Raw genomic sequence first — 15,921 nt, forward strand, 5'->3', positions numbered from 1 at the left:
TCAACTGACGCACGTATCCTTATTTTCCGGGATTTCGTCATCATTTGTTATAAATGCAATCTTCAGTTGCGCGTCTCGAGGAGTAATGTCTTTTCGCTTCCTAACTTTTCGAATTTCAAATCCCACGATCCCACGATCTTCCCCCACTCATTCTCTCTCTTCCTTTCTCTCTATAAAATCCCCTTTTCACTTTTCATTTTTCACTTTTGCTCTGAAAACCCTTTTCACCGCAGCTTTCATTCTCTTCTTTGAACTCCGGTGAACCTTTTCTTCCTCCGGCCGTCGTCATTGCGCGGTGCTCCCCTATCGCCGACGTTCTCCTTTCTCAAATTCACGTTTCTCCCTCTGGTTAGTTTTTCTCTTTCTTGAGACTCTTCGTTTACTTCTTTTTTCTGACTCTGTTCATCTTCTTTCTTCTTTTAACTCTGTTCATCTTCTTTTTACTTTTAACTCTGTTCATCTTCTTTTTATGAAACTGCCTCGCATGTCTTTACCAAACGCTAGCCTTTCTTCCCTAGAACTTTCTTCACCCTCCACGGAGGAGGAAGTTGTCGCCCCTTCTATAATTGAAATTCATTCCTCGCCTTCTACCCATGATGATTCCGGTCCCGCCGGCTCTGTAGACTCAATTCTCTCCTCTAACGGAGATTTGTCTTCACCTGAATGGCGCTCTGACGTGCATTTAGTTGAAGATAAATGTCTGTTGCATTCTATCTGGAGCAGCGTTGGGAGCATTAGTTCGCTTCGAATTTCTGCTCAAGGGTTCACGAAGATAGATCCCGCCACCTCGAATAATGAAGATCATCTGTTGAATGTCCTCCCATGTGGCGAAGATGACTGTGTTCTGTTGCGTAAAGAACCAGACGATGGATCGCCCGATTTTTTCTTTGTTTATGGCTATTTCTTCTTAGATTTAAACATTAAACTTCCTTTCTCGCCGTTTATATGTCACGTTCTTTCTTTTCTGAATGTGGCGCCTTGCCAACTCCAGCCCAACGCCTGGGGTTTCCTCCGCTGCTTTGAAATTCTTTGTGAACACTTGAGTTTCACTCCAACCTATCCCTTGTTCTTCCTTTTCTATAAATCAGTCACCACTAAACCTACTTCTGTGAAATGGGTTCCACTATTAGCCCGTAAGAACATGAGTCGGTTTACCGCCCTTAAAAGCCATTACAAAGTATGGCAGAAGAAATACTTTAAAGTTGTGGAGTCGCCCGAAATAAAGAACTTGTTCCGAGATTCTGACAATAACCCCCTCTTCCCTTTTTACTGGACAAAGAACCCTCGCCGAAAAATATCTGTTTCATACGACGCCTTGGATGAATCTGAACAAGGCGTCGCTGATTACCTCCGCACACTACCAGTAATTTCCGGTCACGACTTGATTGAGGCGTCGAAATCCGGCACTTTAAATCAATTTTTTAGTAAGTTTATAATCTTTGTACGTAACTTCTTTTTCTTTTTGTTCATGTATCTCGTCTAATTGATGTTTTCCGTACAGCTACGATGGGAAAAGGCAAGGTTGACGCGAACCCACTCAAGATGAAGGAGTACCTCGCCCAGTCTGCTGCGGCGGCGAAAAAGAGGGCCGCCGAAACTGAGCAGAAGAAGAAGAATGAAGGTACCTCGGGTTCTGACAACGTCAGGGACCCTAAACGTCAAAAAACTTCAGGTGCTGCTGGTGGTAAGCCTCTCCACCAATCAACTCTTGATTCAAAAAGTCGTCCCGCTGAGAAAAAGAAGGGACATGACAATGTCCCGCCCCCTCAACAAGATTCAAGCACGCTGATCAACCGCCCATCAACTCCATTTGGCCAGGCTGGCCCTAGTTCAGCCATTGGTGGCGAAGCTCCTCCCCCCTTGCTGAGCTTGTCGGATCCTCACTTCAATGGGCTGGAATTCATGACCCGTACTTTTGACAACCGGATTCACAAGGACATTTCCGGTCAGGGTCCCCCCAACATTGCTTCCATGGCGATCCATCACGCGCTTTCTGCCGCCAGCACTGTGGCGGGAATGGCTCAGTGTGTAAAAGAGTTGATCTCAGCCAAGAACCGTTTTGAGAAGAAGGCAGCTGATTACAAAACAGCCTATGAGCAGGCTAAAACTGATGCTGAGACTGCCAACAACAAGCTGAAATCTGCTGAGGAGAAGTGTGCTAAGTTAACTGAAGACTTGGCTGCTTCGGACCTGCTTCTTCAAAAGACAAAGTCTCTTAAAGAAGCCATAAATGACAAGCACACTGCCATTCAAGCCAAATATCAAAAGTTGGAGAAGAAACATGATCGCCTGAATGCTTCCATCCTAGGGCGTGCTTCTCTCCAATATGCTCAAGGCTTTCTGGCGGCCAAAGAGCAGATCAGTGTAGTTGAGCCGGGCTTTGATCTTTCCCGCATTGGGTGGCTGAAGGAGATCAAGGATGGTCAAGTAGTTGGTGATGATGACATTAGCCTCGATCTCCTTCCCCAATTCAATGATGAGAGTGAGCCTGAAGAAGATGGCGAGGATGGGAATGAGCAGCACAGGAATGAGGATCAAGGGAAGGAAGATCCTCAAGCTGGGACAAGCCAGGGCAACAACGCCAACAACGAGAACCTGGCTTGAATTTATTTTATGAAGTTGAAATTTTTCTTTGGGCATTGCCCCGTTTTATTTTCATTCCAAATCATGTATGGGCATCGCCCCCTTTTCTCTACTTTAAATGGATATCATCTTAAGTTCATTCGTTGTTTTTAGTTGTTCCCAACTTTCGTTGTTATATACCTTAGCCGATTTTTCGACGAGGCTTGGTTTCTAGTGGCCACTAGAATTGCCAAGGCTTTTAACTTTTGAAGGCGATACTTTCTTATTCCGAAAGGTTTACTCGCGGTATTGCATACCTTGATACGATTTGCATTGCATGAACTCGTAATAAAATTTCAAAACATATATGATTCTGTTGAAATGATCTTTTCATTAATTTTCTTTCGTATGGGAACAATTGTCCCTTCATTACAATTGTCGCCTCATTAAAAACCTTTCCAAAGAAAGGGAAAAAGAGTGCGACTTCGTTCACATTTGTTGTTTCTACTAACTAAAATACTGCTTTAGATGAGAGGCGTTCCATGTTCGTGGAATCTTTTGACCGCTTAGTTGTTCCAACTTATAAGCTCCTCCTCCAACATCGCCAATAATCCTGTAAGGCCCGCCCCAGTTGGGTGAGAGTTTGTTGTGTTTATCGGGCATTGTATTTTTTCGGAGCACTAAGTCTCCTACCCTCATTTTTCTTGGCACCACTTTTGTTGAGAATTTTCTTGCCACCTTCACTTTTCCCGCCTCATTTCTTATGTGGGCCTCTCGTTGTTCCTCGGGCAGCATAATTAGATTTGCTATTAAGTTTTCTCCGTTGTCATTTTCATTAAACCGAGCCACTCGCCAATTTTGGTTTTCAATTTCCACTGGGAGCATGGCGTCAGTTCCATAAGTTAGACGATACGGGGTTTCCTTTGTGCTTGACTGCTCCGTGGTGTTGTATGCCCAAAGAACGCCTGGTAGTTCCTCCGCCCAAAGCCCTTTTGCTTCATCCAGTTTCTTCTTTAAACCCTTCAGGATAACTTTGTTAGCCGATTCAGCCTGCCCATTGGTCTGTGGATGTTCTACAGAGGCAAATCGCATCTCGATTCCCATTTCTGTACAAAATTCTCGGGTAACACTACTTGTGAATTGTGTTCCGTTATCCATTACTAATGCCCTGGGAACCCCAAATCTACAAATAATCCTTCGCCACAAGAAGCTCCTGACCTTGGCGGCCGTGATAGTTGCTACTGCCTCAGCCTCTATCCACTTAGTGAAGTAATCAACCGCCACGATGATGTACTTCATTTGTGCCTTCGCCACAGGGAATGGTCCTAAGATATCGGTCCCCCACATGGCGAACGGCCAAGGCGACATCATGGTTGTTAATTCTTCTGGTGGAGCCTTGTGTAGGTCAGAAAAGACTTGACATTTTTCACATTTCTTAACATACTCCAAACAATCCTTCTTCATCGTTGGCCAATAGAATCCTGCTCTTATCACCTTAACTGCCAAGGATCGCCCGCCAATATGACTAGAACACACGCCTTCGTGGACTTCCGCCATTATTCCGAGGGCGTCCTTGATATCGACACATTTGAGCATAGGAGACATGATTCCTCGCCGATACAACTCTCCACCCACCAGTGTGTAAAAACTGGCCTCCCTTCGTTTTGCTCTCGTGTTCAAATCATCCTCCTTTGGTGGGCTCTCTAAGAAGGTTTTAATCGATTCCATCCAAGATATCTCGCCCTCACTGACTGACTTTACAGCTTTCAACTTTATTTCTACCAAATCAATGCTCGGGCGAGGCAGGGTTTCTTGAATGACTGTCTGGTAGTTGCCCAATTTCCCTGTGCTTGCCAACTTCGCCAATACATCAGCCCTCTCATTTTGTCCCCTCGGGACATGTTCTATTTTGATTTCTTTGACCTCCATCATCAATCTGCGCACCACTTCCAAATATTTGGACAGTTGCGGATCCTTCACCTGGTACTCACCTTTCACTTGTTTAACCACTAACTGCGAATCTCCTTTGATAAACAACTTCTGGACTCCCAATTCAATGGCCAACCTTAAGCCGGCAATCAGAGCCTCGTACTCAGATTGATTATTGCTCGCCTTGAACTCGAACTTGAGAGACTGTTCAATGATCATTTTATCTGGACTTTCGATTGTTATTCCCGCCCCACTTCCAGTGTTATTAGAGGATCCATCCACAGACAGGACCCATTCTCCTTGAGTCTTCTCTCCTTCAGTGGGTGTTAATTCCGCCACGAAGTCAATTAAACTCTGGACTGTGACTTGGCCCCTTGGCTCATATTGTAAGTCATACTCTGACAGCTCAACTGACCAGCTAACCAATCGCCCTGATAAATCAGGCTTCTGAAGTACTTGCCTTAAGGGAACATCAGTTTTAATTTTGACTTGGAAACTTTGGAAGTAAGGTCTGAGGCGCCTTGCAGTTTTCAGAATCGCCAAAGCCGCCTTTTCAATTTTTTGGTACCGCAATTCTGCCCCCTGTAAAGTATGGCTCACGAAATATATAACTTTCTGCTTTTTTCCTTCTTCCTGGAGCAAAACCGTACTTACCGCCTTGTCAGTAACCGCCAAATAGAGCACTAATGGAACGCCTGGTGTTGGCTTGGAGAGTACCGGTAATGTGGCCAATGTTTCTTTCAATTTGGTAAAAGCTTGTTCGCATTCCTCTGTCCACTGAAACTTTGAATTCTTTTTTAAACATGTGAAGAACGGGGCCGCTTTGTCACCCGCCATTGGCAAGAAACGTGACAAGGCGGCCATTCGCCCTGTCAAACGCTGAACCTCCTTTACACTTGTTGGGCTTTTCATTTCCAAGATCGCCCTTCCCTTATCTGGGTTTACTTCTATTCCTCTTGATGTTAACATAAATCCCAAGAATTTTCCTCCCTGGATCCCAAAAGAACACTTCTCAGGGTTTAACTTCATTTGATATGTTCTTAACTGATCAAACGCTTCTTTAAGGTCGCCGCCATGATCACTAGCCCTGGCGGATTTTACAATCATGTCATCCACATACACCTCCATATTCCTGCCTACTTGCTTTGAAAAAATTTTGTCCATGAGCCGTTGGTACGTAGCTCCTGCATTCTTCAAACCAAAAGGCATTGTCTTGTAACAATAGTTCGCCTGATTGGTCATGAATGCTGTACTTTCCTCATCCGAGGGATGCATCATAATCTGATTATAGCCCGAATAAGCGTCCATGAGACTTAAAAGTTCATTCCCTGAAGCTCCATCCACAAGCTTGTCAACATTGGGAAGTGGGTACGAATCTTTGGGACACACTTTGTTCAGGCTCGTGTAGTCCGTGCACATTCGCCATTTCCCATTGGCCTTCTTGACCATTACAACATTGGCGAGCCACGTTGGGTACTGTACCTCACGGATGAAGCGGGCCTTGATCAATTTTTCAGTCTCTACTTGTACAGCCTTGTTCTTTTCTTCACTCATTCTTCGCCTTGGTTGGATGACCGGGGTCGCCCCTGGTCGTATGGCTAGTTTGTGAGTGATCACCTTGGGATCAATCCCTGGTACATCATTGATGGTCCATGCGAAGAGATCTAGATTATCACCCAGAAGGGTGATTAGTCTGTCCTCTTGTTCTGTTGTCAAACCACTGCCAATCTTTAGAAACTTGTCCTTGACTTGCACCTGCTTGGTTTCCTCCAGCGGCTGTGGGCGAAAATCATCAGCATCATCTCTTGGGTCCAAGCTAAATCCTTCTTGTGGGAAGATTTCTGTAATTCGGTGGCTCTCCTTGGCGGCCTTCCGCCCATAGAGCGCTACGCTCCTCAAATAGCATTCCCTTGCTGCATTTTGGTCTACACGCAATATCCCGACCTTCCCGTTGCAGGCGGGATATTTAACAGTTAAATGAGCAGTTGAGATGACCGCGCAGACCTTGTTGAGGGTGTCTCGCCCCAAGAGTACGTTGTAATTGGCTCTACACGCCAATACTAAGTACTTTACTTGAAACTTCTTGACAAACTCTCCTTCTCCAAAGGCAGTCGGAATTTCGACGTATCCCCGCACACTGACACGGTCTCCTGTGAATCCCACCAAAGTTCCCCTGTATGGTTTCAAATCTGATTCCTTTAGTCCCAGGCGATCAAAGGCGTCTCCATAGATGATATCTGCCGAAGATCCCTGGTCTAAGAATACCTTCTTTGTCACATAATTGTTAACCCTAATTGTTACCACAATTGGATCGTTGTCATGGGGAATTACATGCGCAAAATCCTGAGGGGTGAATATAATAGGGGAATGATTCACCCAACACTCGCCTTCGTTGGACTCCTGTACTGAGTGTACTGCCGCCACGTAGCGTTTTCTGGCCTTACTTGAAATTGCACCCCCGCCAAATCCTCCTGCAATAGATGAGCATTCCCCAACAGGATCGCCCAACTCTTCAACTATCTCTTTACCTTTACCTTTGTCCCCTTGAGTGATTTTAGCTACCTCCGGCGCTGCTGTGTCTTTGACAAAGTTTGCCAAATGGCCAGCTTTAATCAAGCGATCAATTTCCCGCCTTAAATTCCAGCAATTATCTGTCGTATGCCCCAACGCTCTGTGGTACTCGCACCACCTATTGGTGTCCACGTTAGCTGGCGGCCGCCGTGGGGGTGGTGGGTACTGCACAACGTTGGTCTGTCCAACCGCCCTTAAAATGGTACTTAAGGGTGCATTCAACTTTGTAAGTGGGATTGGCGTTGGCGAAGCACCAGGCTGACCAGCTGTGGCAGCAGCGGGACCTTGTGAATTTCTGTGCCATGTATTTTGAAAGCCAGGTTTAGAGTTGTGGTATGGTCCCGGTCTTGGTACGCGGGGGGTTTGCGCTATCCTGGTTTCCTTCCCCGCCTTAGATTTGTCTTGTGAAACACCGCCAGATTGAGACTGCTTACGTCCTTCCTCTCTTTCTTGTTTCTTCTGGTCATCTTGCTCAATCAATATGAACTCTTGAACACGAGCGCGAAGATCCATCATATCCTTCGCCGGTCGCCTTGTTAAGTCTCTATTCAAATCTCCCGCCCGAAGGCCATTTTTGAATGACGCCAAACAGACATCTGGATTTTCATCCTCCAACTGCACCGCCATCTTGCTGAAGCGTGCCATGTAGGTTTTTAATTTCTCGCCTGGTTGCTGATGTATGCTGATAAGATCAAACATTGTTGCTTTTGTGGTTTTATTGGCGGAAAATTGAGTCAGAAACTTAGTGGACAGATCAGTGAAATTATCAATGGAGAAGGGCGGTTGTCGAATGAACCACTGCATCGCCATGCCCTTGAACGTGGAAGGCAATAATCGACATTTTACCGCATCCGACGCCCCGCCGATCACCATTTTAGTATTGAAGTATCTAAGATGCTCCATAGGATCAGATTCGCCCGAAAAGGCGTCTAATGCCATGGTTTGCAGGTGCTTTGGAATGTCCACCCTAGTGATGGCTGGAACAAAAGGTTGGAATTCAACTACATCCTCCGCCTCCAGGCGTTGTTCTTGCTTAAAATTCTGCCGCTGAGTAAGATACTCAACTTGGGCTTGCAACTGCTCGTTTTGGGACTGCACCTTCTGCAAGGTATCTAACATTTGTTGCAAAGCCGCAGGCGTGATACCTGTCACTGCCTCTTGCGCTCTCCGTGGAGCAGTTGTTTTAAGATCTTCCAAGTTCACGTAGTCAGGCGGCGTTGAACGCCGCCGAACACCTGGATCTGATTTAGCGATCAGATCTGAAGGTCTTCCCGGAGCTGCATTCACCAATGACGCCGGCGACGGCGCCACTGAGTGGACCCCCTCCGAGGAAGCTTCCTGCTCTCGGTCGTCCAGTACGGGACGGTTGTTGTTTCGTCCGCCGGCGCGACCGCCGTGTCGACCACCACCGCGCCGGCGATGATCGCGCCGACCTACGCCGTATGAACGAGTCTCCATGGCTCGCGATTCCTCCTTCTGTCACCGGAAGAGCTGAGTCTTCCCCACAGACGGCGCCAATGTTCTGTACTAGGGCAAGCTTATGTAAGAGAAAGACAAAAAGTAAACCCTAGCAGAGCACTAAAATAGCAAAACTACCATAAAAGGAATATTCTCATTAATGCTGAAAAAGTTGGTCTCGTACAAATGGATGACCTCCCCTTTTATAGAGGGGGTGGTCATGATATGGATCTTTCCTATATTTGGGCCTGACAATCAGGGCCCAAATCCCCGTACACATAAGACAAATCCAAAGGAATCTTCCAGCTGGCTTGTGGGTCCATCACCTAAGGGAGGGCAATGAAGCTCGTCATGTTGCCTTTCCCGCCTTGGCTATCGTCAATGGTTTATTGTTCATTTTGGGCGGGACATAATCTTCTTTATGTCCCGCCCAGTCCAATAACAAATTAAGAAATTGTTAACATATACTCTAATTAACATGCTCCCTTTGAAACCTTAATTTCCAACTCCCAGTATTCAGCACCACCCACTCAGCTGTAATATAGTACTAGTACTACTAATTGGCAATATAAGGTGTCCCTAGTAGCTTAGGGGCATTTAAATGTTGCAGTTGTGAGTGACCAATTGTTTCCAAAACAGAGCAACACTTGAATCTTCTCAGGTCCCAGCCCAGAATTAAATTGTCCAAACAAGCCACACACAGAGGTGTCCATTTCAATTTCAATGGGAGAACCAATTAATAGAGGGACATTTCTCGTGCAACTGGGTCTGTTCACTAACGGCTAATGCAAGTTACAATAACTGTCACATTAAATTTAAAACACTAGAGGTTCATTTCAGAGTTCAAACTGCTCAAGAGGGACACCATTTAATGATTTCAATTCCATGGTCCTCTAATCTTTATGTTCATTATTAGTCGTAGTTTGTGTGGGGACTGGGGAGTAAGAAGGGTTTTCCTCATTAATGAATGGGCTTGAAGAGTGTCCCAAATTTGGTATAGGTCCTTGTTCTGGTCCATTGATATAAGATTTCAGTTAATTATGTCCACCAAAGTTCACGTGAGGCCCAGCTCATTGTATTTATGGACTCATCAGCTACGTCTTTCAAAATATACGAGGTTTGTAAGGATATTAATGATTTTCTAAATTTAGAAAATTAGAATTTAATTTATATACACTATTAATTGGAGCAAAGAGTTTTACTCAAACAAACAAAGTTTAAGTTTGTTAGTAGATAGTTCCTTAAACATGCTGACAAAAGAGATTAGTCTCTCGCTACCTGCGGTGGGATTAGGATTCCCTCGTGTGAAAATTTTCGCATATTTCCTTCATGTTGAAATTTCATGTTTATCTCTCTTTTTTGTAAACACTTAACTGGATTCACCTATACTTATTTAATGTATACATGTGAAAAGAGAGATGAACACAAATTTTCAACATGAGGGAACATGAGACAACTTTCACATAAGAGGATCCTGATCCTCGGCTGTGAACACTCAAGGTTGAAAAAAAGGTTAACATTTAATTATATCTTATCATATTCATTTAACAAGGCTTAGCCTAAGTTTGGAACTTACTATAACAATGTTGATCTCTCACAAGAGAAGTTTATCAAACCCGTGTTATTTGGATTTTTTTGAGGTTATGAGTTTATGCTTATATTCATGTTTTTGGGTTTCCAACAAATATTACCATAGAGTCGTCACTGCAAGCATCCATCCTTATTTCTATAAAGTGGGCTTTAAACCATTGTTAGCTCACTTTATAGAAATAAAAAACGAAGCAAAAGGTGGTGTTTTTTTGTTGAATGTAAGGTGGTGTTAATCATTATGCAATTAGGGATGAAAACCTTTTTCTTAAGAAAGTATTTTTTATCTTTTTCTTTCTTCTCTATTACTCTCATACCAAACCAATTATATAAATCTACATTTTTGTCATCTCTTTATGTTAAACTTCTCTCTTTCCATCATCTCTCATCAATTTCTCTTCCTACAACCAAACAGAGCATAAGGGTTATGCAACTGGGATTTCTCTCCTCATAAACATTAATATGGTCCTATCTATTTAGCACACATTTAATGCATATGGGAAAGTTTACACATGAGATGATCCAAATCCTCATAAAAATTTACTTATCTAATCAAGTTTAGCAAAAAAAATCTCAAAGTACCAACTAAACCTCCGGTAAATTAGATCTGCACCATTGGAAATCAGACACAAATTGGCTAATTTAAGGCAGAAGCCACTCATACTAATTTTGAGAGTGCTCAGACTTGGTTTTCCAAACCCTAATAAGACATGCAGTCAGTAAGTACTCAATATTAAGCTGCCACAATTAATCTATTCGGTAAATCAAATAATGTACATTACATAGTAAGATGAAAAGTTTGCCAGAATCATAAATGTTGCAACATTTCTCATAATCATAAATATCGGTATGGCCTACAATTACACTAGATTTATGCATGCATTCTCCAGTCCCACGCATAATCACACAAATAAAAAAGCTATGCAAGAAACCCTCATCATCACTTGTAAAATTCGAAGTCAGTATCGGGCTTCTTCACGTTTGTCCTATAACCCTTCTCAAAGTCCTTTGGCAGTATGACATATCTATTCTTACGAACAGCGTGCATTCCTGCTTCTTGGCAAATAGCTTGTATCTGCAGACACCAATAACCAATACCAATTATACCAAACAAATAACTGCTGAGATGATAATATTCTATTTCAAAGTGCTACTTAGTTCCATTTTTGTCTTTCTTCACAGCTACCTCTATTAGTGTAAAGCTGAAATGATTACTTTTGAGGCCACAGAAAAGGTAGTAAGGTTGATTTGTTTTTCATCAGCTATACATCTTATTCATGAGAAGATCATGTAAAACAACCCTATGATTCAATCAAATAGTTATGCCTTTCATCATTTTTCCCCATCTGCTAAAATCTAAGTTTGCTAAATGTATAGAGCATACGGAAATCACTTTTTTTATTAGCTGTCCGTCATTCCAAGGTTAGAACAACAGATCATAATCCTTCTCACAAAAATAACAATTCATCTTCCCATAATCCAATCTATTTAAACAACACAAATTTTGATTTCGAAAACAGCTACTAAAATAATAACTTAAACTTCCGCGATATCCCATGAAGGAATGCCATTCAGCTAATATAAAGTGTCTTTATTAAATAAACATAATAGTTTTCTTTTAAATAACAGTTTTCAGTTCAAATGGAACTGCTAAAAGCAGCATCTTATATCACCCAAATCTTCAACTACATATCTCAAAATGGAGACAAAGAGCTTCTGAAAGAAGCTGGCCAATCACTCCCAAAGTAAGTATTTCATGGTTGATTTAAGCCGGCATGATGGAAGTGTGAAACGATAGGTTTTTGAAAGTCTTCAATAGTTGGATTAATTATTTATGATCATGACATTAATACCACGTAAGCTTACGTAACTAATTAACATCATGAAAATTATCAGATTAGATATGAACAAACCTCAGCAGCACTGATTTTGTCAGGTCGAGAAACATAATCCTCAAGGTCTACTTCATCACCCAAGTTCATTTTGGCAGTGCAAACCTGTTAAAAAATAAATCATCAAATAATAGGCTGGAAAGTAGCTGAGAATAAATGATTAAATGAATATTAAAGCAAATGAAAATCTGCAAACTGAAAATTGTCACTCATGAAATATAAACATGGAATTCTGTTGATACTTGATACAGCTTAAGATTACAATATATAGAAATGCAAAAGACTTGCCTGAAATACAAGCCTCTTTTGGCGCCTATCAGGTAAAGGGAACTCAATTTTCCGATCAAGCCTTCCAGGACGCAGAAGTGCAGGATCCAAAGTGTCAGCCCGATTAGTTGCCATTATGACTTTAACATTCACAGTTTGGTCAAAACCATCCATCTGAAGAAAAGAACAGGTAGTTAAACCAGAACTTTAGAGAATATCTAAACCAATGAGGAGGTAGTCGATCTAAAGAGCCAGAGATTAAGGATATGGGAAGAAAAACTCAATATGGCTCAGCAGAGCTTAGTATTGGTACATTGAAATGCATTATGAATCACATTCACAGCACCTGATAGAAATATCATTTCAAAGATACCTGATTCAACAGTTCCATGAGGATACGCTGTACTTCTCTATCAGCTCCAGTTTGGGCATCAAATCTAGCAGTAGCTATCGCATCAACCTCATCGATAAATATAATTGCAGGGGCATTCTCCTTTGCAAGACGAAATACATCACGAACCATTCTAGGACCCTGAAATATAAATAGCAGTCAAGATTACAAGATGTTGCGTAATGTGAATTTTGAAACTCCCAGCAAGCTTCAGGAACAACAGTATTTACAATCACGGAGAGGAAATAACCCATTAATGAAATCTCAAAAAAATAAATATATGATCCACAAATTTGAAATAAAATTAGTAAATATAAAGAGCACAATAACATCAATAATCATGATCCTGAAAGCCATAATATTCAAAAGCAAACAAAGATAGCAGAGTAAGTTGCAAAACATAGTTAACACCACTTCCCATGTAAATGTCATAAAATTCATACCTCACCAAGATACTTCTGCACAAACTCAGATCCCACAACCCTGATGAAGGCCGCAGTAGTATGATTTGCCACAGCTTTTGCAAGCATTGTTTTACCCGTGCCAGGGGGGCCATATAGTAGAACACCACGAGGAGGATCAATACCAATCTGTTTGTATAGATCGTGATGTGTAAGGGGTAGCTCCACAGCCTCACGAATTTCCTGCTTTTGAATATCACACCCTCCAATGTCCTACAAAGATCAAAACCATATTAAGGGGGAATTATGCTATGGCCAGCCCATATGAAAAAAATAGCTTATGATGACAAACAATACATACTACACACAAGGTCTAACAAACATGCTATAAAAGTATATTTTGTTAATACTACTTAGTACCAGTGTCATTGACTTAACCAAGATAAATTATACCGCAGAATTGTATGAGTAATGTGCCTGTATTACACTTCATCACCTCTATCGTCTTCCTCATTAGACACCATCACATTCCTTGGAAGGTCAAAATTCCCACCCATCCACAATGATAGTCCTATAGTCTGAGTTTCACTGCTATCACCCTACAACCTCCTAGACTCAATACAATCTAGCATATAACTTAACGAATATCTAATCAGCAATGTTTACAACCTCTGGCGTGGCGTCACAATCCAAGATTCCAAGCTACAAATAAAGAATTAAGAGAACTTCCCAAGCTCATTCATCTATGGCTCCCACTCTAACTCTAGAAGAACATACTTCTCTAGCTTATATAGCAACTACTAACCCAAGAAGCTACATAAAATGAAACGCGCAAATATAATCACTTCCTCATTTTTTCTTTAACAAAGTAATCATTATGTTGCACAGCATTATTACTTTCTTCAAATCCAAAGAACTTTCCTTTCCCATTTTGATTTCATCTAAACAGTTCAAACCACAACCACCAAAGCTAAATTTCACTTTTGCAAGACCTAAGCATTATAATCAAACCGCAAACCATGATTAAATAAAATGAAACTGTTGCATTCAAGTTTAACCCTAGATTTTGTGAAAAGAAATCCCTAATCCAAAACCAAATTAAGAAATTACTGACATTGTAAGTGACATCAGGCTTCTCAGATTGGCTAAGCAAAGAGATACTGGAATCAGCCTCCGGCGGGAGAACATCAACGAGGGCGTTGGAGTGGCGGTGGAGGGCGACGGAGGCAGAAGGCTTGAGGAGCTCACGGTTAATAGTACTGAGGATCCGAACGTAGTAGTTGGATCCCGTTGTGGAGCCAACGATGCCGTTGTTCGTGTCAACCATCTCCATGAACTGGCCGATGACAAGGGGAACCGATTGGATCCTCTTGACCTCCTCCTGCGCGCGGAGAAGCTCGCGCTTCAGATTCTTCTGCTCCTCCTTCACGTACTCCTCTTGGATATCGATGAACTCGAGCTGGCGCTGCAGCGTCTTCAGGCGGCTGTAGAGGTCGTCTTCATCGGCGTCGGCGCCGGAGAGGTAATCCGATTTCGCTGACTGAAGGGACGGTGGTGGCTCCGATAGGGGTTTTGGGTCTAGCACCATCGCTGAGGATCCCATGGTTGTTGGTGAAGAATTGGGGAAAATCGAAGGATTTTGAGGGAATAGGGTTTGGGTTTCGGAGTGAGTGTGGGATTGGAATTGCTTTTGATTTGATTTTCTTTTCTTTTTCTTGTTGATGAAGAATAGATAGAATGACGAAAACAACCTCGTTTGTGAAATTGATCTTTATTGAAATAAATTCAAAATAAATTATCGTGGATGTGAAAATATTTCTTATAAGTTAAATAAAAGCTTATGAAAATAAACACACAAAAATTAAAGTTAAGTCATGTTATTTTATAAGCTTAGTCAAAACTTTGCGAATGTTTTCATGTCATAAAGATAAATTTAAATAAGCTTATCAAGTGCATATTAGTTAATTGCTTATGAATGAATTACTTGAAAAATATGAAACATTGGTGGAAAATTAAAATATTACTATTATTATATAATTAATATTTAAAATTTAAAGATATTAAAAGTTAAATTACAAAAATGTAATCCTACCTTATCGTTCTCTCCCTTCATTGATCATTAGTTATCATTACTCTTTAGATTATTGTGATGTGAACGAACTTGGATCTTTTCTAGGAGTTGTATGTTGCAAGCTATATAAATGGGATGAGGGTATAGACTATAGATGTGTTTAAATCGATGGTTGTAAATGGGCTGGAGGGACCGAAGAGGACCAAACACTTGTAATATTGGTCACCTCTTACAATGTGTTTGTTACAAGTGATCTTGAAGAGACGGATAGGAAGGGGAGAGTTTGAGGAGAAAAATTGATATCCCCAGAGTCAGCCGCTATGAGATTCCCTAGGACCAAACACTTGTAATAATGGTCACCTTGTCTGTTCTTTTTTAATATGTTGTACTAATCCTAAAACGCCTAAAAGAGAAGACCTTAAAACAATAGTAAGAACATGGTGAGTTTCAAGAATTTATTGAACTGTTAAACTTCATATTGCTTCATCATTTATAATATGTTTGGTATGAGAGAGGTTGAGAAGAGATTGAGGGAGAAGAGAGAGATAGGAGAGAGATGGGTTGTGTGTGGTTGTTTGGTTGTGTATTAATGTAGGGGAGAGAGAGATAGAGGATGGGTTTTTTCCACTTTTTACTCTCTTCGCGTTTTGCGAAGAGATTCCTGGCTGACACCTTTTTTTTTACTTTAAGCGTAGGTAGTGGCAGTTCCAAACCGCCACTATTATTTTTTTTGTCCTTTTCTTAGCATTTAGTGGCGGTTCAGAACCGCCAGTATCTGCTTTCTGACACCTT

General features: G+C 41.8%; 1 protein-coding gene across 1 annotated transcript; it reads right to left on the bottom strand.

The window, feature by feature from the left end:
* Nucleotides 1-10,831: 10,831 nt before the first annotated feature.
* On the bottom strand, nucleotides 10,832-14,767 carry LOC130723118 (26S proteasome regulatory subunit 6B homolog). The gene is made up of 6 exons (XM_057574070.1): nucleotides 14,173-14,767; nucleotides 13,101-13,331; nucleotides 12,640-12,798; nucleotides 12,288-12,440; nucleotides 12,021-12,104; nucleotides 10,832-11,182 (listed from the first exon to the last, which is right to left on the bottom strand). Exons 1-6 carry the CDS (start codon nucleotides 14,659-14,661, stop codon nucleotides 11,048-11,050), a joined length of 1,251 nt encoding a protein of 416 aa, XP_057430053.1. The 5' UTR covers nucleotides 14,662-14,767; the 3' UTR covers nucleotides 10,832-11,047.
* Between the last annotated feature and the right edge of the window lie 1,154 nt (nucleotides 14,768-15,921).

This window comes from Lotus japonicus, chromosome 6 (genome assembly GCF_012489685.1).
Source record: "Lotus japonicus ecotype B-129 chromosome 6, LjGifu_v1.2".
Lineage (NCBI taxonomy): Eukaryota > Viridiplantae > Streptophyta > Magnoliopsida > Fabales > Fabaceae > Lotus > Lotus japonicus.